General features: G+C 38.1%; 1 protein-coding gene across 2 annotated transcripts in view; it reads right to left on the bottom strand.

Moving 5' to 3' along the window:
• Ano3 (anoctamin 3) overlaps positions 1–22409 on the bottom strand; it is a 261999-nt gene that overhangs the window by 150664 nt on the left and 88926 nt on the right. Inside the window, exon 4 of one of the 2 annotated variants that reach the window (XM_060371385.1) lies at positions 21421–21539. In XM_060371385.1, coding sequence (XP_060227368.1) covers positions 21421–21539 — 119 coding nt within the window. Of the gene's footprint in view, positions 1–1921; positions 2104–21420; positions 21540–22409 lie in introns of those variants that run through there. The other variant, XM_060371386.1, reaches the window with a different exon arrangement.

Here is a 22409-nt window from a genome sequence, read left to right as displayed (position 1 = left end):
TAGGCTGGAGCTTTTAAAGGTAGATGCAAGGTAATGCCTCTCAAATAAGATACTTGAACCAACACCTTCAGCATCACTGGGCACCTGTTAAAGCTGCAAATTCTTGGTCCTCAGTAGAACCTAATGCTACAAAAAGCTGTATTTTTTTCCCCAAACAATTCCTACATGTAATTCTGAGACCCACAAGTTTTCCAACCTCTGCTATAAGGTATCTATTAAAAAAAAAAAAAAAGAAGAAGAAGCATGAATGTTTTAAAGCTCATTGTAGCCCAAATTTCTTAGAATGTGAGAAACGAGTCTGAAATAACATCAAATCTAATCGCACTTTTTCTGAGAAAGAAATGTCAAAAGAAAAAAAAAAATTATAGTCGAATCTGAAATTAGTGTTATTTCTGTTTTTAAGAAAATGAAACTTTTCTTAGGCATACCAACCATACTAATTATGCAATTTACTCTTTTATCTGAAAAATATCCTCGGATACAAACCTATTTTTTTTTTTTTTACTGATAGCTGATATTAGTTAAATGAAGAATGAGAATTAAAAATCTGCACTGCTTATTGTTTTGAGTGCGATTCAAACAATGAATTCTTAGACTTTATTAGTCTTCTAGGTATGTTCTTCCCATAGTAACATAGTTTGTTTAAATAGAAATCAATGTCTACTCACACTCAGGGGTCCATATGTGCATGTCACTGAGCCTTACTCTAGTACAGAACTACAGAGAAGACTGCAAAATAATAATTGATGCTATAGAGGGAAAGCAAATGCCTAAATTGTGTGACTTGCATCCTCTGAACACCATGTAATAAAACATATCCTTAAAGGAATAATATTATTAAACCATATAAATAGTTTCCAAAGAGAGGAAAAATAAAAGTATGGACAAGAAAGAAGAAAATACATTTTGAAATTGCACACTGTAGCAGACATTAGTCTAAGTGCTGTATTGAAAATAGTTTTTCCTCATACATAAGGTCTCTGTTTTATCTAACGTAGAACCAAAGCCAAGCATTTTCAGTATAACATGATGGAGCACAGACTATGGCTTTCTGTTAGAATCTTAATTCAATAAATCCATTTAGCACATGAATATTCCCTTTGCAGAATTAGTTTACAGAATACGCTCACACATACCTTTCCTTGTCACTGATTGTTTTAAATGGTTTTTGCTGTTGTTGTTGTTTGTATTTAATGAACACTTACTTCCGTGACAGTGACTATCGATTTTAAGTGATCTGTCCTTGATTGAAGATATTTACTTTGACTTTCTGATTTTCAAATGGAATTGTTTCATATTTTTTTAAAAAGAAATAAAATCAGAGACTGAGGAAATGGTAGTACTTTAAAAATCTCCTTTATAATCATGAAAAATAAAGACAGCAGGTTGAAGAAATATCACTTGCTGTCTGGCTTATGAAATTCATAGTCAGATAATTTATGTAGTTTTAAGTTTAATTCTCAGTTTTCCTTACAGCACTTCTCAGACTTTGCACTTTTGACATTAATAAAGATGTCATTATGAAATTATACCTTAAGAATGATCAGAAAATATGTATCTTTAAATATGCTTTACATAATTCCAAATCGAGACCTATGTTAGAATTACTGAATACATATATATATATATATATATATATATATATATATATATATATATGAAATAAATAGCACAGACAAAACTTCACAAAGAGGCAACAATTATTTTCATGCAAGATAAACACTGGTGATTATCAAATACACATTTAGATCACACTATTTCGCTTTAACCCGTACATTCCTAGCATCACAACATTTTAAGAAGTCTCCACTCTCAATTTTGAAAATCACTGTCTGTAATTCTTAATTGGCATCCCTACGAATGCCTAAGCAAATTGAAAAATCAATATAAAACTCCTACATTGAAGCATCTTTAAACATACCACAGTCAGAATTCCGGGTTCAACTGCACTTGGAATTCCTCATTGCCGACAACAGTCTCCAGTGACAGCCTTCCTTAAATCACTCTTCAGCATGACAGCTGAAAGTTCTGCCTTCCACTGCCTGCTCGATCCATTAGCTGGAGTCTTATATCGTGAATGCTGCACGAAGCGTGTGACTGGAGGATTTTAAGGCAACCCTTTAAATGCCTGAACATGAATAATGACTTTAAAAGAAGAGACAATGAATCTCTTTATAAGAACTTCTGAGCCACTTTCTAATAATTTATTTTAGGGGGTTGCTAAAGTACAGTACAGGGCTGCCTCATGTGTCACTGGTTGATACTGTAGATGTATGATTCACCTAAGTGACATTTAGTCATATAATGCCAGTGACATTTAATGATTTTGACTGTCAATTTTTAATAATCCAAGTTATATGGTATTTGAATGAATTGAATAGGCTGACACAAAATGTGGGAGGTATTTTTATTTAAATAATAGAGGTCTGGCAATGGGACTCCCTTTTTTGGTGATATTAGCCATATTTTTGGTAAGTTAATGGATTTAACAGAATTTTCATTTTTTTCAGCATTGATAGGAAATATCCTTGTACTTTTAGTCCATTAAGGAAAGTACAAGAGAAACTTTATGGTTTCTGAAAAAATCTTGTACCTATGAAACTTCACAATGTATTGTATTATGAGTTGATGTGTAATAGAATTAACTGTTACTTAAAAATAAAAAAAAATAAGCAAGTCACCAAATTTGCCCTACTGATTAGCATTTATTTGATGAGATGAAGTGGAAGATTCCATTTAATTTTGTCAAAAACACCCTTGGTCAAGATTGGAATTGGGAGTGATGAGACATTGAATCTGAGAAGTAAGTAACCAGTTACTGGATATAGCCTTAAATGATCATGTTTATAAACTGATTATCTTGCAGGTTGGTGAAAAAGGAAATTTTACTTTATACAAGAGATTGAGGCTACTTAAGTACAGATAACATGTAACTAAAATCAATGTATGTAAAATTTCTACCGACAAGTTTTGCAGCTGTCGTTTTATAGTTTAAATTCCCTTTAACTTAGGCTCAGGCAGGAGAATGGCCTGCGAGATGAACGCTGATACACTCATAGAGGAAAAAATCAACTGATCAGTGACATATTCCTGGGAGGATAGTAATGCCCTATACTGTGCATCTATTAAACAAACAAACAAACAAACAAAAACTATGGCTGGAGAATTCATGAGCCTTTGTGGGAAATCGACCACTGTTGTTTTGCTAAATAGGCGCATAGTCACATTGTCTTCTGACTACTCATGTTTACACTTGTACACTAGTGTTGCACTCAGCCCTGGACAAATATATACATTTGCAGTAGATGGAGATTAATCCAGACCTAGGACTGGTCAAAGTGATTATCGATTGCTTATCTTTCCCAAGGCTGGGGACATCATGGAAGAGGACGTGGAAAAACTTTCATATATCGAGGACTGGGAAAAGTAGTGTGGACAAAGTTTATGTTTGACATGGTATTAGTCATGAACAGACAGCAGCTGTTGGTACCTGTATAAGACCTGCACAGTCCTGGGCCCTTCAGCCTGCTATCATGGATTGAGGAGGAGCTCAAGAGGCCCACCCCTCTCTGAGGACCTAGTGGCAGTTATTTGTTTCCTGTAGAGGGATGTCATTTTTTTCCCACTGGTGCAGACAATGGTAAGTTACCCAAAATTTAGAATAAATAATAAACTCCTACCAATGCTGATACAAGCAACCCTAATTAAAAGTTCTGAGGGGAATGGGGAAAGAGAAGGAAATGAAAAAAGAGAAAGACATGAAAGCAGTTGGGAAATAGAATAGAGTCAATGGGAGCCTCAGGGCGGGGCAAGAGAAGAAAGTGCGGATAGATAGGATCAACACATACATGCATGTGAACATACACACACACACACGCACACACACACACACACAAAGTTGTTTAAAAAATGTTCAATTCAACCAAATGTATTTTCATGAAAAGATAATATAATAAGAGTAATTAAAGTGGGCGATTTAAAGCTTGCTGTCTGCCTACCTACCAAACATTGCTGCTGGGAGAGAGGAAAATAGTATTAGCTTCTTGCCCTACCATTAACTATTGTACTACGAGCACAAAAGTCCAGGATGTGGAGTCAAGGAGACATGTACCATTGAATATTACTCTTGCCTGTTCAGAGAGTTGAGCAGCAAACTCCTGCTCAGATATTATTTCTTTATTGCTATAATGACAGTACAACTGCTTACTGCACTGTGAGAGTTGAGATGTCACACATAAAATGATGACTGCACACCAAAGGAATATATGAAAAAATTCCTTCCAAAATTACTGGCTAAAAAGTTCTGTACTCTTATCAACTTTCCAGTGTTGTACAATGGAAAATCAGGTTCTAGCTTTTTGGAAACAGAATTATAGTTTCATTTTGTTTTGTCTTTCTCCATGATTTGCCACTTCAATTATTTAGCAGCTGAATAAGATTCATAAATGACGACAGGAATATGATAATACATTTGCTTGAATATAAAGGTATGTGTAGTAAGCTTTAGGTCAGGAATAAAATTAAAAAGCAGAATAGTTTTACATTATTGGCCTCATGCTACATGTGTTGGCTTTAAACCTACATTTTATTATAGAATCATAATTACAATCAATTCCTATAATCACTGATTATTCTGCAGGCTTTTATTATCTATTTTTTCCTGGTTTATTTTTTTTTTTGAGTTACATTTTATTAACTTTGTATCCCAGCTGTATCCCACTTCCTCATTCCCTCCCAATCCCACCTTCCCTCCCTCATCGCCTCCCTGCTCCTTTCCAAGTCCACTGATAGGGGAGGACCTCATTCCCTTTCATCTGACCCTGTTTTATCAGGTATTTTCAGGACTGGCTGCATAGTTCTCCTCTGTGGCCTAGCAGGGCTGCTCTTCCCTTGGGGGGTGGAGAGGCCAAAGAGCCTGCCATTGAGTTCCTGTCATAAATAGTCCCTGTTTCCCTTACCAGGGAAACCCACTTGGATACTGAGCTACCATAGGCTACATCCGAGCAGATATCCATACATGGTCCTTGGTTGGAGAAACAGTCTCATATAAGACCCCTGTGCCCAGATATATTTGGTCTTTGTGGGGCTCCTGTCCTCTCCAGGTCATAGTAACTCCCTGGTGGCTTTTATAACAACAGTAGTTTTGACTGAATGCATTACTGTGACATTGTTAACTCTGAGTGTTAACAAAGTGTCCTCTCATTTACAGGAAAACAAAAAACAAAAAAACAACAACAAAAAAAACAACTTAAACATAATTATTTGGGCAAACACCTAATTATTCTAAAGAACTCAAAATGCAAGATTACTTTAAGGCATTTACTTGTTACCTTAAACCCCCTATCATCATCAACTCCTTTCCCAGAAAATTTTGCACAACAAACAAATCTCATAAGCAAGAATGAAACTGGCAAATTTGAATATGTACTGTTAAAAATAATTTTGTCGTGCTCCGAGATCTTGTTTAATTAATTAATTAATTGAAGTTATTTTTACTTTCATATTTATACTTTATGTATTTGAAGATGATGAATGCAGCCATTGATCAGGCATGTGTATTCCAGCATGTTAGCTCATCCCTAGATCATAAGTTCATTTATATCACCCCATCATAATTTTAATGTTACTGTGTTTAGTATTTAAACAATTAAGCCCGCCTTTTGTTTCATGACAAAAACCTATTTCTCTACTTAATTATTAAAAAACACTACTGCTTTTCTTTATTGTATTAATCCTGAGTTTACTAATTATTTAGTCCTTCTGTGACTTATTTTAAGTCATGAGAGGAAGATGTCTAAAAAGATCTGACTGCCTCCCAGTGATGAGCCAGCTGATGCTAATATACCACACCATATTTAGAAAAACAAATATTCTATTACTGACTCAAAATGCTACTTTTATTTTTATATATACATACTAAGATACAACACACTTACACACACACATATACAGAGAGAGAGAGAGAGAGAGAGAGAGAGAGATGGAGCAAGCCCTTAAACTACTCATTCCCTTGGGTTTAAGCTATCCAAAGCATATGTAGAGAGAACACAGACTAGCTTACAGTAGATCTGGCAAATCTACACTAGTAATAAGTTACTCTAGAATAAGACTTTACTGCTTATTAGGGAAGGTTCCAAGGTTAATGAATTAAATGGTACAAAACAGAAGCTATTTCCAATGGTTGTATGGGGATAAAGTCGTTCTTAGTCTTAGATGGAGATCCTCAGTGTAACAGGAGGTATCTTTTATGCTGTTGGAAAAGGGGTTTATTAACATAAGCAAAAAAGCTATGTTTAACACCCTGGGCAAAAAAAAAAAAAAAACAAAAACAAAAACAATGATTTCATGTGTGTGTTCCATACATAATATAAAAATTAAGTGTTACGAATACTATTTATCACAGTGATGTTATTAAATGTAACAGCTACTTCAAGAGTAAAGTTGAAGGAATTTTAAGTACATCTCTTAGAAAATGATTACTCAGTAATGTAAACAGAATCTTTCCTCTTAGTATAACCACTTCTCAGTATTAAACGGGACTAGCTTGAATACTGCTAGGGTCTAGCATATTAACCTCTGTTCAGATCCTTTTATAACAGTGGTGATTTTTAAAAGTGAGTATCCATGTAACTTATGCATACTTCCCGCATGCTTTAAGTTGCCAAAGTAATGCAGCACTGACTAGAATATAAATGCTAAAAACAGTTGTGATACTATAGTAGACAGGAAATATAATAGCAAGAAAAGAAAACCTAGGGATTGGAAATTGGCTCAGAGAACCTGGGTTTTGTTTCATTTTCAGCATCCATGTAGTGGCTACAAGAAACTGTACTGCCATTCTCAAAGGATCCAACGCCCTCTGCGGGCAACCACCTCCCATGGGGTACGCAGAAACACATGCAAGTAAATACTAATACTCATAAGAAGAAATAAACCTATTAAAAAGGAAAGAAACTTTTCATATGTTCACGAAAACTGCAATTTTCTTTACTGAAAATTATTTGTGTATCTGAATCCATGGCTGTAAAACCCACCCAACACAAGTACTGCAGCATTTTTTGTCATGTATAATGTTGCCCATTAAAGCATCTACATACATAAGACAGAGAGAGCAAGCCTGTGGTCATAGTTACTTGGAAAACTGATGCAGGACAATCAAAATGTAAGGGCTGCTAAGAATACACGGTGTATTAAAGACTAGCCTTATCACGTTAGTGAGACCCTGTCTCAAGGCAAACATGGGAAAGTTTAGGGTATATAGGCTAATGGTAGAAAGCTTCCATAGCAAAATGAAGGGGTAAATCTTTTTTATCAATAAATAAGTAAGTAAATAGGAAGGAAAGAAAGAACTAGAGACAATGAAAATAAAGAAAGACAAGAAAGGAAGGAAGAAAAATGAAAAGTTAAAAAGAAAGAAAGAAGCCACATGAAACCAAGTGATTATTCATCTTGTAGTTTAAATCACACATTATGTTAGAATTTTGGAAAAGTTTTAGTGTTCATAATATGTAGCATTGTATAGTATTTCTATAACAGTAGTAGATTCAAAAAATTAAGACTAGTACACAATTTATAAGCCATGAGTCATCTGTGAAAATGAAAATTTTAGCAGTTTCCACATGAAAGGCACAGTTTAGAAATCTACAGAAGCTGTATCTTTCTTACCTCTTCCGTCAAATGATCAGTGTCTCCATTCATACAGAAAACTACCCACGTTAGCAGTTGAGTAAATGATGAATACCATCTGCCCATGGCACTTGATCTAGTCAAACTGAATGACCCTGTGATCTAATTTTAATGAGCTGTTAAAATATTCATGCCAAGATTTTCCTGTCTATAACCCCTTTCCAGTTTGGTTTGATACTAAACATCCTTTCAAATGAGAAGGCATATTTAGAGAACAGAATCATAACTGGCAACATCATTAATCATTTTTTGCATCCCCAGTGACAGTTAAGAACAAGACTTCAATAGTGCGCTTGAAAAGAGCCATGGCTTCTACAACATGGATTTGACTTAAAAAATATATTATTATATTATTTATTATAATTTAATTCACTTTGTATCCTGTCTGTAACCCCCTCCCTCATCTGCTCCTGGTCCCACCCTTCCTCCTTCTTCCCCTCCTCCATGTCTTTCCCATAGTCCACTGATAGGGGAGGTATTCCTCCCCTACTATCTGACCCTAGCCTATCAGGTCTTATCAGGACTATCTGGATCCTCTTTCTCTGTGGCCTACTAAGGCTACCTCTCCAGAGGAAGGTGATCAAAGAGCAGGCAACCTAGTTCATGTCAGTGACTGCCCTTGCTCCCCTTACTAGGGAAACATGGAGACTGAGCTGATCATAGGCTCCATCTGAACTGGGGAGTCTAGGTCCTCTCCATGCATGATCCTAAAGAAGTTAGCAAGGAGGATCCTAGAGATGAGGCTTAATCCTCTTTCAGAAAAGCAAACAGGATAGACATTGGAAGTAGAAGACAGGGAACAGGACAGGAGCCTTCCACAGAGAGCCTCTGAAAGACTCTACCCAGCAGGGTATGGAAGCAGATGCTGAGACTCATAGCCAAACTTTGGGAAGAGTGCAGGGAATCTTATGGAAGAAGGGGGATATGAAAGACCTGGAGGGGACAGGAGCTCCACAAAGAGACCAACAGAACCAAAAAATCTGGGCCCAGAGGGTCCTGCAGAGACTGAAGAATCAACCAAAGACCATGGATGTAGAGGGCTTGAATTTTTAAATATAATCTAGCTGTAGATGTTTTCTAACTATTTTCTTCTCATAGAAGCCTTGGTTGGTACATAGCATGGCTACTTGAAAGAAAAATGAATTCTAGTATCTTATTTCAAATGTGACTCAATACTCTTTACCCTAATAAATCAGGAAAAGACAATCTTTTCCCAAATGATTGTAAAAGTTCTCTCCCTTACTCTAGAATTTCTTTTTCAGTCGGTCAAATTAATTCCTTTCACCAATTGAATTATAAGAATATTTTTTGTTCGTGCTACTAAATTGTTTCCTAAAATTTCTCAGACACACATGTGTGTAAAGACAATAAAATTTATCTTCCATTAAGTAAAATTAATTTCTTCCACTGACTGAGTTGCGAGAATATTTTTTTTGCTACTAAATTATTTCCTAAATTTTCTCAAGCATACAAATGTGGCAAAGACAATAAAATTGCACTTTTTTTCCTTTGCTAATCTTAATGATTATGACTGCTGCTAATATAAATGTATAATTCAACTAATGAAAATATTGAATTTTTGCCTAAATTTAATTACACTATTATTATGTTACTATTATTATTATTATGTCTCTGTGGTATGTGTGTGTATGTGTGAGTGAGTGTATGTGTGTGTGTGTGTGTTTGTGTGTGTGTGTGTGCATGCTTGCCTGCCTCTGCCTAGATAGAGGCGTCAGATCACCTGAAGGTGGAGTTATGGAGTTATAGTTGGTTATTAGATGTCCAGTGTGAGCTGTAACGGAACCATGGTCCTCTGAAAAATCAGCAAGTATCCTTCTTAAACCTAAAACTTCAAAGGTCAAGAACCCGGGACTAAAAATATTACGGGCCTAGAGAAAAACCTATTATTATGAAACATAGCAATAAAATGGCTCCTAATGACAAATTGCTGTGGCCATAGGTCAGTGTCTAAACCAGTCCTCATCAGGGAAGCTTCTTCTTGAAATAAGTGGGAATTAGTACAGAGAGTCACAACTGGGAAGTGTTCAAAGTGAAACATGTTGGAGCACTAAGTCCTAAATGAGGTATTGGCTTTAAATTCCTTCCCTCAACATTCATGGATCTATGGAAAAGTGGAAGCAAAAAAAAAAAAAAAATTGTAGGAATAGAAGGCGGGATTGCTGACTCCAAGGAACCAGGGTCTTTCTGACGACACCCACATGAAGTCATAAAGAGTATGACAGCACACACAAGAACTTCGTAGGTTCGAGCCAGATGAGGGCCCAAAGATAAAAGTACATGAAGGATTCAACCCCTAAGAAACTCTTTATAATTGATTCCTGCTGGGAAACAGACCTTCAGTTCTCTTCAATGGAATGTCAGAGGATATATTAACAACGCTCTAAGGCAGGCCCCATGCCCAGCAGTAGCTAGCCAATGCAAAATCAACTCCATGCTTTTTGTTTGGTGGTTTGTTGCTTTGTTTGTTTTGTGGGATATTGTTTCCTTTTGCTTTGTTTCGGCATTTGATTTTATCTTATTATTTTTGCTTTGTTTGTTTTGATTTGCATTTTTTTTTGTTGTTTTTCAGGTTTTGAAAGAAAAGAGAACATAAAATTGTGTGGATAGGGAAGTTAGAAGTATTTTTGAGAAATTTGGGGACAGAAAAACTTGATCAAAATACATTACATGAAAAAATTAGATAATGCAAAAGGAGCAGCAAATATGCTTAACTGCCAAACAATCTCTCTGGTCCAAAACTTTTATAAATAAAATATTGAAAAGCTTAACTGTTTTGGAGGGTTTAAGCAAATACACGAGGGATCAAAAAACAAAAACAAAAACATACAAAAAAACAATAGGAGCAGAGAAGTCCAAGATGGCAGCAACCAGCCCGCATGGTATCTGAGAGGCAGAGGATCTGAAACTCTGAAATTCGTGAGTGGAGGGGCAGCTGATGCCAGAACACCAACATTGAGGCTTCCTGGGCAAGAGGGGACAACCCATGAGCTGGGACAGTTTGGATCCAGGTAACCCATGGACGTCTCCAAGGACTGAGAGCGGCGAATATTCAATCCTCCCGACACTTCCCCTTGCCCCAAGCACAGGCCTCCCTGCTCAGTGACTGAAATGGCAGAGGTGGCTGCCCCAGGTATGGGTCTCCCTGCTCAGCCACCAAACAGGGGACACCGCTGAGCTGACAGATCTCCTATATTGTCACTTGCCCCTGTGGGCCCATATCTGAGAGGAGAGAACAGGGGGAAACCCTGTGCTTCCCTATGAGGCCTGCAAGTGAGTGAGTGTGCCTTCAAATGAGTGCATGCAGAGCCCCAGATCCAGGGTCCTTCTCAGCTAGCAACCAGACACCAGATCCCTCCCACCTACACCCCCATGGTGGACAACACAGGGTCCTTAGGACAGCGGTTCTCAACATTGAAGGCCCTTTTCTGTGGGTCTCCCAGTGGAGTCTAGGCAAACAATTCCTAGAGCCCAGACAGATCTGAATACCAGGAGGAAAGTACAACAGGCCTGTAGGCCACGGAGGTATTCAGGTACCTGTGCGTGTGCATTGTGCCTGCAAACAGCACCAGCAACCCCTCCTGTGCTTAAGGTTCACCCTTCCAGGTATCTACATGCCCTAGCACCCTGTCCTTCAAGGCACACTTCCACACACATACACCTGCTCTTGTGCACATGTGCCTGCCATCTTACTCCCTTAGTTACAGCTGAAACACCAGCATCCACTCTTGAACTGATGGACTGCTCTCATCCTCCTGAAGAATACTCCAGACACCAGATGGACCCAGTCTGAAATACAGACTCCAGGAACAAACAGCAAAGGTTATGGATAAGCAGATGGCTAGAGGTCGGCATAAAGACACAATCAACAAAAATCAAGACATCATGGCTTTACCAGCAACCCCCAAAATCAATGGACATTCTAATTCATTGGAAATATAGGAAAATGATCTCAAATCTATGCTTATCCAGTTATTAGAGACACTTAAAGAGGAAAAAACAAAACTCTTAAAGAAATACAGGCAAATACAGCCAAACAACTAGAGACACAGGTAGAGGCACAAGTAGAGGCATACAGAGAGGAAAGGAATAACAACAACAACAAATAGAGGTCATTGTTGAGAGTCTCTGCTCTGCCAGGCTCCTTTGTTATTTAGATCTCAGCAGAAAGATTGCTTTCACCCTGTCCTTAACTAGAGTCAGTGATAAGCTACCTAGTCTATCTCCTTTTGTTTGAGACAGCAGGTGGGATGTCTTGACTTCCTTGTGAATTCATTCGTTATGCAGCAGTGCTTTCACTTTGACTTAAAAAGAATTTACTGTAATAAACCAGGCCACTAGTGCTTACTAGAGCCCTCTCTGAAAGATCCCATGTGTTGTGTGTTGGTTTATTAATTTTTCTTTCAATCCTTACTCCTGACGTAGGAGCTGCTTGACTCTGCCAGCAGGTTCCAGCAGGCTATCATGGAAAGAAAAGAATCCACATTCAAACAGATGAAGGAAATGGTGCAAGACATGAAAACGGAATTAGAATCAATGAAGAAAACACAAACAGAAAACCCTGGAGGTGGAGAACTTTTCCAGAAAGCAGGAGGAGGAGCTGGTGAATTGAAACAAGACCCCACCCCTTGCAAAGGAATGTGAAAGGTCTCCACCTCAATGCACTGCAGAGGAATGTCCAGAACTGCAGTATGAGATAATGTTGCTTAGTGACTAGTCAAGACATCACAGCTCCCCCACCCACATCGGAGTGGGACCAGATGGATTTGGCACCTAAAATGATCCAATCATTTTAAAAGTTAACTACTGTACCCAATCCAGTGTCGCCAAGCTTGCACCATCTGAGATTCCCTGCTCTTCTTCCTTTAAAAACCTCAACCTTCTCTGTCTCTCCTGCTGTTCCTCTCTGGTTTGCCATGGGGATGGGGGGGGGGGGAGGAGAGACACATCACAAGATGGCTCGAATAAACCTCTTTCAAATTGCATCTATTCGGCCTCCCGAGTTCTCTTCATCTCTCTTTTAGAAATTAGGCTCCCCTTGGGCCTAACACTAGAACCCCTGCACAGATGTAGCCATGGCATCTCAGTCTCCAAGTGGGTTCCCTAGTAATGAGAACAAGGGCTGTCTCTGACATAAACTCAGTGGCTGGTTCTTTGATCACCTCCCGCTGAGGGGGGAGCATCCTTACCAGGCCACAGAGGAGGACAATGCAACCAGTCCTGATGAGACCTAATAGGCCAGGGTCAGAGGGAAGGGGAGGAGGACCTCCCTTTTCAGTGGAAATGGGGAGTGGCATTGGAGGAGATAAGGGAGGGATGGAGGGATTGGGAGGAAATGAGGGAGGTGGCTACAACTGGGATACAAAGTGAGTAAACTGTAAATAATAAAAAATAAATTAATTAAAAACAATAAGAGCAATTAAAATAAGTGATATATTTTACCCTTTTTTTTCTATCCTCTCTGCACTATTTCTCTTTTATACAATTGAATTCTTTTATCAAATAGAATTTGTGCTTCATTCTCGCCTATGTAAGGGATAAAAGTGGACATCCTTTCATGGTAGTTGGAGATCTAAGTTGGCCAGGAATCAGGGGAAGGGGTGATTTTCATAAAAAGGTAAGAGTTAGAGTTGGGTAATCACACAGATTCAGTTACTATATTTAAATAATACTTATTGGAACTACTATGTATCTCCTATTATATTTTCTTGTCTAATACTCAAAGATATTCACTCAATACTATGTAACCCACTTGGACACTGAACTGCCATGGGCTACATCTGTGCAGGGGTTCTAGGTTATCTCGATGCATGGTACTTGGTTGGAGTATGAGTCTCTGGAAAGATCCCTGTGTTCAAATTTTTTGGTTCTGTTGCTCTCCTTGTGGAGTTCCTGTCCTCTCCAGATCTTACTATTTCCCACTTCTTTCATAAGATTCCATGCACTCTGCCCAACAGTCGGCCGTAAGTCTCAGCATTGAAAGTCTGCAGGGCAGAGCCTTTCACATAATAATGTGAAGAGGGATTGCCTCTGACATAATCTGATTGGCCTGCTCTTTGATCACCTCCCCCTGAGGGGGGAGCAGCCTTACCAAGCCACAGAAGATGACATTGCAGCCAGTCATGATGAGGTCTGATAGACTAAGATCAGAAGGAAGGAGAGAGGGATCTCCCCTATCAGTGGACTTGTGGAGGGGCATGTGTGAAGAAGGGAGAGGGAAGGGGGGTTTAGGAGGGGAGGAGAGAGGGATTTATGGGGCATACAGGGTGAATAAAGTGTAATTAATACAAGTTAAAAAATTAAAAAATGGGTAATTTAAGAATTTATTTATTTATATATTCATTCTTAGGTTCTATTAACTTGGCACAAAATTAGCTTCCACCAATCAAAGAGCTAAAAATGTTAGCAGATAGCACCTTGGATTGTAAAAGTTTCCTTCATCTCTATGTACCTGCCCCTCTGGTATACCCAGTAATGGATTTTAAACCTGCCTTGATTTATGACTTTTTGTCGTTCTGTAAAACTATAGAAACACTGTGAGACTGCTTCCACATTAAACATGGAATTCTGAGTTTTAAAAAAAAAGAGATATTCACTCAAGGTTTAGATATTCACTAATTAACTATAACATTCGAAAGTTAAAGTCTAATGAAAAATGATAGTTAGGATATGACTAGTATAAGCAAACTATATGATGATGTAACTATTAGCCTTGTGGTAAATCGTAGAGAAGCAGACAACAGATTTGAATCTTAAATTATATTCATTTTAAAATAAATTATCATTTATTACAATTTATTCAATTTGTATCCTTGCTGTGTCTCCCTGCCTTGTCTCCAATCCCACCCTCCCTCCCGCTTCTCCCTGTATGCTCCTCCCCTAGTCCACTGATAGGTGAGGTCTTCCTACCCTTCTATTTGACCCTAACCTATCAGGTCTCATCAGAACTGGTTGCATTGTCTTCCTCTGTGGCCTGGCAAGGCTGCATCCCCAGGGGAAAGTGCTTAGAGAACCTGTCACTGAGTTCATGCCAGAGAAAGCCCATGCTCCCCTTATTAAGGAAACCACTTGGAGACTCAGTCTATGAACTACATCTGTGCTGGGGTTTCGGGTCTTCTCCATGCACTGTCCTAAAGAGAATATTGTATCATTCTTTTTAGGGTCCCTAGGGATCAGCTTTTACAGGTGTTGGTTTCCTTTTGGAGCTCCTGTGCCCTCCGGGTCTTTCTCTTTCCCTCTTCTTTCATAAGATTACCTGCATTTTGCCCAAAGTTTGGCTATAAGTCTCAACCTCTGCTCTAGTACCTCCATTAGCAGAGTCTTTCAGAGGCTATCTGTGGTAGGCTTCTATCCTGTTCCCTGTCTTCTGCTTCCAATATCTATCACTTTTTTTCCTTCTGAATGAGGATTGTGCATCTTCCCTAGTGTCTTCCTTGTTTAGCTTCTTTAAGATTCTAAATTTTAGTATGCTTATCCTATATTATATGGTTATCGTTCACTTATGAGTGAGTATATACCATATGTGTCTTTCTCACTCAAGATGATCTTTTTTAGTTCCCACCATTTGCTTGCAAATAATAGCCAGCATCTAGCAACAACCTAAATGTCCTCAGTGGAGGAATAGATACAGAAATTATGGCACATACACACAATGTAATATTGCTCAGCTATTAAAAACAAGGAAATCATGAAATTTGCAGGCAAATGGTAGAAATTAAATTACTTTCTAATTACTCAATGTATACTGTTTTTTTTTTTCCTTCCAATAGATGACATGAGGAACATCTGGATTTCTCTTATAACTCCGGTTAAAAGTTACTTCAAACATTATTTATCTGACACAAGGAAGCACACAAGCCATGCAGTGAAGAAATCATGATTGGCAAACTAATTCTAGAAAAGAATGCTAACAAAACCATACAAATATTAATGAAAAAAATTTACAGAAGGAATTAACTCAGAGTATATTTATTAAAGTTTGGTCACACTCCTGATATGAGTGACATTTAAATTTTATTCTATGTCTTTACAAGTGCTTTAGCAGTGACTAATAAAGAGAAATTAATTTAGTCCAAACAAATTAAGTATCATAGATAATAATATATTCAAGGATATGAGTAATATTTATGCAGGAGGTATTGAAACTTAAGTCATTTCCTTGGGTTAAATTAAATACCCATATTCCTTCCTTCCTTTCTCTTCTCTCCCTCGCTTCATCCCTCCTTTTTCCCCTCCTTCCCTCCATTCCTCTTTCTCTCCTTTCCTTTCATTTTTCCCCTCTTTCTAAAAGAAGTTTCTCATTAGCAAGAAAATGGGGTGAACTTTTTCTGGGCTAATATTTGTCTTAGCACCAAGGAGGGTATATGCATCAGATACAGTTACAATAATGAAAATATCAGCAATATATTTGGATGGTCTCATTCAGATGTCTTGATACCTGTGCAAGTACTGGATTTGAGAAATGGTGGGACCAGTGAATTAAAGAGGGTTAAAGCTGAATTATATGTTATTTTGGGCTGTTGTGAAGGTGTTGTTTCCCTATTTTCTTTCTCAGCCTGTTTGTCTATTGTATACAGGAGGGCTTCAAATTTGTTTGTGTGTGTGTGTTAATTTTGTATCCAGGGACATTGATAAAGGTGTTTATCAGCTGAAGGAGTTCTCTGGTAGAATTTTTGGGGCCATTCATGTATACTATCATATCATCTGCTAATAGTGACACTTTTACTTCTTCCTTTCTGATTTGTATCCCGTTGATCTCCTTTAGTTGTCTAATTGCTCTAGCTAGTACTTCCAGTACTATGTTGGAGAAATACAGAGAGAGGGCAGCCTAGCTTTGTCCCTGATTTCAGTGTGATTGACTTAATTTTCTCTTCATTTAATTTGATGTTTGCAATAGGCATGCAGTATATTGCATTTACTGTGTTTAAGAAGTACCTTGCTGTGATTCTAACTAAACAAGTGAAAGACTGGTATTAAAAACAAAAAACAAAAACACTTCAATTATCTGAAGAAATAAATTGAAGAAGATATCAAAAGATGGAAAGATCTCCCATGCTCATGGATCTGGAAGGTTAACATAGAGAAAATGACCATCCTACCAAAGGCAATCTACAGATTTCATGAAATTCCCATCAAAATACCAACAAAATTCCTTATAGACTTGAAAGATCAATCTCAATTTTTTATAGAAAAGCAAAAAAAATCCCAGAATTGCCAAAACAACCTTTTACAATAAAAGATTTTCTGGAGGTATCTCCATCTGATCTCAAGCTGTAGTATAGAGCAACAGTAATAATAACAATAATAATAATGATTGTTATTATTATTATTATAATAAACAAACAAACAAAACATGGCATTGGCATAGAAACAGACTGATGGATCAGTGAAATCTAATAAGGGACCCAGAAATAAACCCTCACATCTACGTATACTTGATTTTAAAGATATCATCTTCAACAAATGGTGCTGGTATACCTGGATATCTACACTCAGAAAAATGCAAATAGATGCATATTTATCACCTTGCACAAAAGTAAAGTCCAAGTGGATCAAAGACTGAAACATAAAACCAGATACACTAAACCTATTAGAAAAAAAGTGGGGGAGAGCCTTGAACTCATTGGCACAAGAGACAACTTCCTAAACAGAACACCAACTGCACAGACTCTAAGATCAGCAATTAGTAAATGGGACCTCATGAAATTGAAAATCTTCTGTAAAGCAAAGGACACTGTCATCAGAAGAAAATGACAACCTACAGACTGGGGAAGGGTCTTTACCAACCCTATATCTGACAGAGGGCTGATATCCAGAATATATAAAGAAATTAAGAAGTTAAACACTAACAAAGCAAGTAATCCAATTAAAAAATGGGTACAGAGCTAAACAGAGAATTCTCAATGGAGGAATATCGAATCGCAGAGAAATACTTAAAGAAATGTTCAACGTCCTTAGTCATTAGGGAAAAGCAAATCAAAATGACCTTGAGATTTCACCTTACACCCATCAGGATGGCTAAGATCAAAACCTCAAGTGACAGCATATGCTGGAGAAAGAGGAACCCTCCTTCACTGCTGTACAACCACTTTGGAAATCAATCTAGTGCTTTCTCAGAAAATTAGGAATTGTGCTACCTCAAGATCCAGCTATACCACTCCTAGGCATCTATCTGAAATATGCTCAGGTATACAACAAGGACATTTGCTCAACCATGTTAGTAGCAGCTTTATTCATAATAGCCTGAAGCTGGAAACAACAGAAGATGGCCCTCAACAGAGAAATGGATACAGAAATTGTGGTATGTTTATACAATGGAATACTACTCAGCAATTAAAAACATGAAAATTTCAGGGAAATGGATAGAAATAGAAAAGATCATCCTGAGTGAGGTAACCCAGAGGCAGAAATACACAAATGATATATACTCACTTATATGTGGATATTAGCCATATAATATAGGATAAACAGACTGAAATATATAGTCCTAAAGAAGTTAAACAACAAGGAGAACTTTAGAGAGATACTTAATCCTCATTCAGTAGGAGCCTATCTCAGAGGACCTCTGAAAGACTCTACCCAGCAGGATATCAAAGCAGATGCTAAGGCTCATAGCCAAACTTTGAGCAGAGTGCAGGGAATCTCATGAAAGAAGGGGGAGATAGAAAGATCTAGAGAGGACAGGAGCTCCATAAGGAGAGCAATAGAACCAAGAATTCTGAGTCCAAGGGTCTTTTCTGAGACTGATTCTCTAACCAAGGACCATGCATGGAGATAACTTAGAACCCCTGCCCAGATGTAGCCTCTGACATTTCAGTTTCCAAGTGGGTACCCTAGTAAGGGGAACAGGGACTGTCTCTGACATGAACTCAGTGGCTGGTTCTTTGATCACCTCCCGCTAAGGGGAGAGCAGACTTACCATGCCACAGAGGATAATGCAACCAGTCCTAATGAGACCTGATAGGCTAGGGTCAGATGGAAGGGGAGGAGGACTTCCCCTATCACTGGACTGGGAGAGGGGCATGGAAGGAGAAGACGGAAGGAAGGTAGGTTTGGGAGGAGATAAGAGAGAGGGCTACAGCTGGGATACAAAGTAAATAAATTGCAATAAATAAAGAAGGAGGACCCCGGGTAAGATGATCAATCCTCACTTAGAAAGACAAACGGAGTGGACATTGCAAGAAGGAGAAAATGAAACAGGACAGGAGCCTACCACAGAGGGTCTCTGAAAGGCTCTCTCCAGCAGTGTATCAAAGCAGATGGTGAGACTCAAAACCAAACTTCGGGCAGAGTGCAAGGAATCTTGTGGAAGAACGGGGAGATAGAAAGACCTGGAGGGGACAGGAGCTCCACAAAACGACCAAAAATCTGGGCCCAGGGGAGCCTGCAGAAACAGATGCTCCAACCAAAGTCCATGTGTGGAGAGGACCTTGACAACCTGCTCAAACATAACTGATAGGCAGCTCAGTCTCCAACTGGGTTCCCTCGTAAAGACAGCAGGGGCTGTCTCTGACATAAACTCTGTGTCAGATTCTTTGATGACCACCTCCTGAAGGGGGTTGTGTGCAGACTTGCCAGGCCACAGAAGTTGATATAGCCAGTCCTGATGAGACCTGATAGCATAGGATTAGTTAGTATCAGAGAAAGATCTCCCCTATCAGTGGACTAGGGAAGGGGCATAGAGGAAGAAGAAAGAGGGTAGATGGGACTAAAAGGAGATGAGGGAGGGGCTACCAAGCCGGGATACAAAGTGAATAAATTATAATGAATAATAAATAAAGAAATAATTTAAAATCCGAATTATAACACATTATTTTATTTGTTGGTAAAATATGATTTAAACACTGTATTCTCAACTTTCAAGTTGCTATATAATCCTGGTATGTACTGAGTCTTTGCTATGTCCTAGATATTCTCACATAATCATCTCATGTTGTTTTGAAAGATATGTCAAGAAAACACCATTAATTGTTTAGGAGAACAAGGTCATTCAGTATAATTAATATGTCCAAGTCACTATATGTAACAATGAATAGAATTTGAATTCAAATAATATTGTTTTATAGCATAAAACCATATTCATATGTTAATTTTGGATTGAAAAACGTTAAAGGTGAAGGGCCAATTCCAAGAAAAGAATTATTAATTAACATCTTCATGGTTTATATTTGGTATTTTAATAATTATATCTGAAAGGAACTATGATACAATTTGATAGAATTAAGTGCAGTTTTCCATTGCACTGTAAGGTAACCATAAAAAATAATAATGTATTAAATATGTCAGAATAATTATTAAAAAATATTTTTTTGGGGGGGAGAGGTTGAGACAGGGTTTTTCTGTGTAGCCTTGGCTGTCCTGGACTCACTTTGTAGACCAGTCCAGTTCAAAATCACAGATTTCTGCCTGCCTTTGCATTCCCGTGTGCTGAGATTACAGAACTTTGAATTCTTTCCCCATAAACAAATAAATGTTTATTCACACTGATATTCAAATTATTATATTATCATTGCAATATTTAGAGGCATTGAAATGTCACATTATGTCCCGTAAATATGTTCAATTAACGGATCGCAGAAAAGAGCATACAACTGTGAATTTGAAAGGCAGTGTCATTCCTAGCTTCATCCCTTGTAAGCTTCCTTACACCCACATCTAAATGTAGCTCTCATCCCCTGTCAAAAAAATTCTTCTCTTTAGCATACAGACACCATTACAAAAAGTCACAGCTCAACAAAGTGTCGAGGAAAAACTGACCATGGGATGCACAGTCCAGATTCATATATACCTAAGACTCAGAGAACATCACAGAAGAGGGCACAGAAAAATTATGAAAGGTAAGGACCAGGAAGTCTGGTGGAAGAGTCTATCTTCCTCATTATGAAGAGAAGCTTCACCCATAACAGTTCAACAGCACAGCTGCCTAACGAATACTTAAACAAAGAACACTAATTGGCATACTAGTGTGGATGGGGGAAGTCTCACGGGACCCTACCCCAAGATGAAGAGCTACAAGCAGTTATGACAATTTTGAGAGGGATATTCAGTTTTCTTAAGAATGAGGCCTTTATTTGGTTATCTAATACAAAGTGGTCAGCCTTAAAAACTTTTACCTATAAGCAACAGTAAATATACTCAAAAAGTTGTCTCTCTCCATATATACACATATGTACACATACATATACATATGTGTGTATATACATAAATTACATGTAATTATATATAATATAACTACAGTTTTATTAAGAGTAAAATATAAGGCAGGTAGTGGTGGTGGTGGTGGTGTCCAACTTTAATCCCAGGACTCAGGAGGCAGAAGCAGGCAGATCTTTATGAATTTGAGGCCACCCTGGTCAATATAGTAAGTTCCAGGGGAGCCAGGGCTACACACACACACACACACACACACAAAAAAAAAAAAAAAAAAAAAAAGACCCTGTCAAACAAACAAAATAAATAAATAAAATATATTTTAAAATTAAAGAATAATTTTTTTAAAAGGGACACTTTTTGATCTGTTAAATAATAAAATAATTGTTTAATAGAACAAATAGATATACCGATAAATAGCTTTTCATGCTTGAGTACTTTAAGGTACATATTAACCTATATATTGTATTTAGATTTTCCGACACAAATCCAACCTAATAGAGGAATGATAAAATGTTTTAGAAATCACATTACAAAATTATGCATTGATAATTCAGTTTGAATTACCTTAGATAGCTTTGTCTTGGACTCAGGCTTATCTTTAACAACAAAGTCATTAAGGAGACGAGATCGGTCATAGTTGGCATGTTCAGATTCATCCATGAAATCCTTATCTTTTCCCAGAGCTAAAAAGAAAATAGAGAAAGTTACATTTATTTTTGTTTGCCCATTTTACTTAGTAAATACCTTATTTAAAAATCTGTATTTTCTGTCTAGTGCCATGATTCCCAATACTCATTGGCAGGGCGTGGTTTCTAAACCAGTGGGATAGAGCAGGCAAGCTACGTATTCTGACCTCTGGTCCTACCTCATTCAGGTGGATCAGAAAAGGCTCAGACTTGAATGGCATAGCAGGGTGCCTGCTCCTGGGGCTTCAGACCATGGGCATGGCAGTGAAGCTGCTTACTGGCTGCCAAGAGTATGGCCATTGGCATATGGCATCATGAATCTATGTTCACCTTGGAAGACAATCACTGAGACATAATCTCTTTTCACATTGGAGGCATGAAGCAGGACCCTATCCCAGTCAAAGGCCTTTACTTCAGGATCATCTGATTCCAGCACCCTGTTTTACTAGGAATGAGTGCTGCTGTCCATTGTCAACGAGGTGCTCAAGAGTGTGCTAGCCAAGTTCAGTGTCTTGCCAGCAGCTGAGTACCCAGTAGGCTCACTAGTCCCTGTTGATCCAGAGACCACAGCTTGTACCCAAGACTTCAGCCTCATCTTGAGTTACATAACTATCACAGATCTCAGGTTTAGTCAAGAATACTCAGTTGCTCTAGAAGTCAAATAAGTGGCCCCACAAGAAGCTCACCAGATCTATTTTTGGTGGAAAACACAAAGCAGGACCAGAAACCAGATAGTGCAGGCTGAGCAGGAGGCTAAGGCTGCCAATAGCTTGTGAAGCACTAAGCAAGAATCTTGTCTACATCCGAGGCCAGGGCCACCCAGAACAAACATCTCTAAGAGGATCAGCATGTGAAAGAACAACATCT

This window comes from Meriones unguiculatus, chromosome 18 (genome assembly GCF_030254825.1).
Source record: "Meriones unguiculatus strain TT.TT164.6M chromosome 18, Bangor_MerUng_6.1, whole genome shotgun sequence".
Taxonomy (NCBI): domain Eukaryota; kingdom Metazoa; phylum Chordata; class Mammalia; order Rodentia; family Muridae; genus Meriones; species Meriones unguiculatus.
The sequence above is the reverse complement of the archived record's forward strand: the minus strand, read 5'-3'. Positions and strand labels throughout refer to the sequence as shown.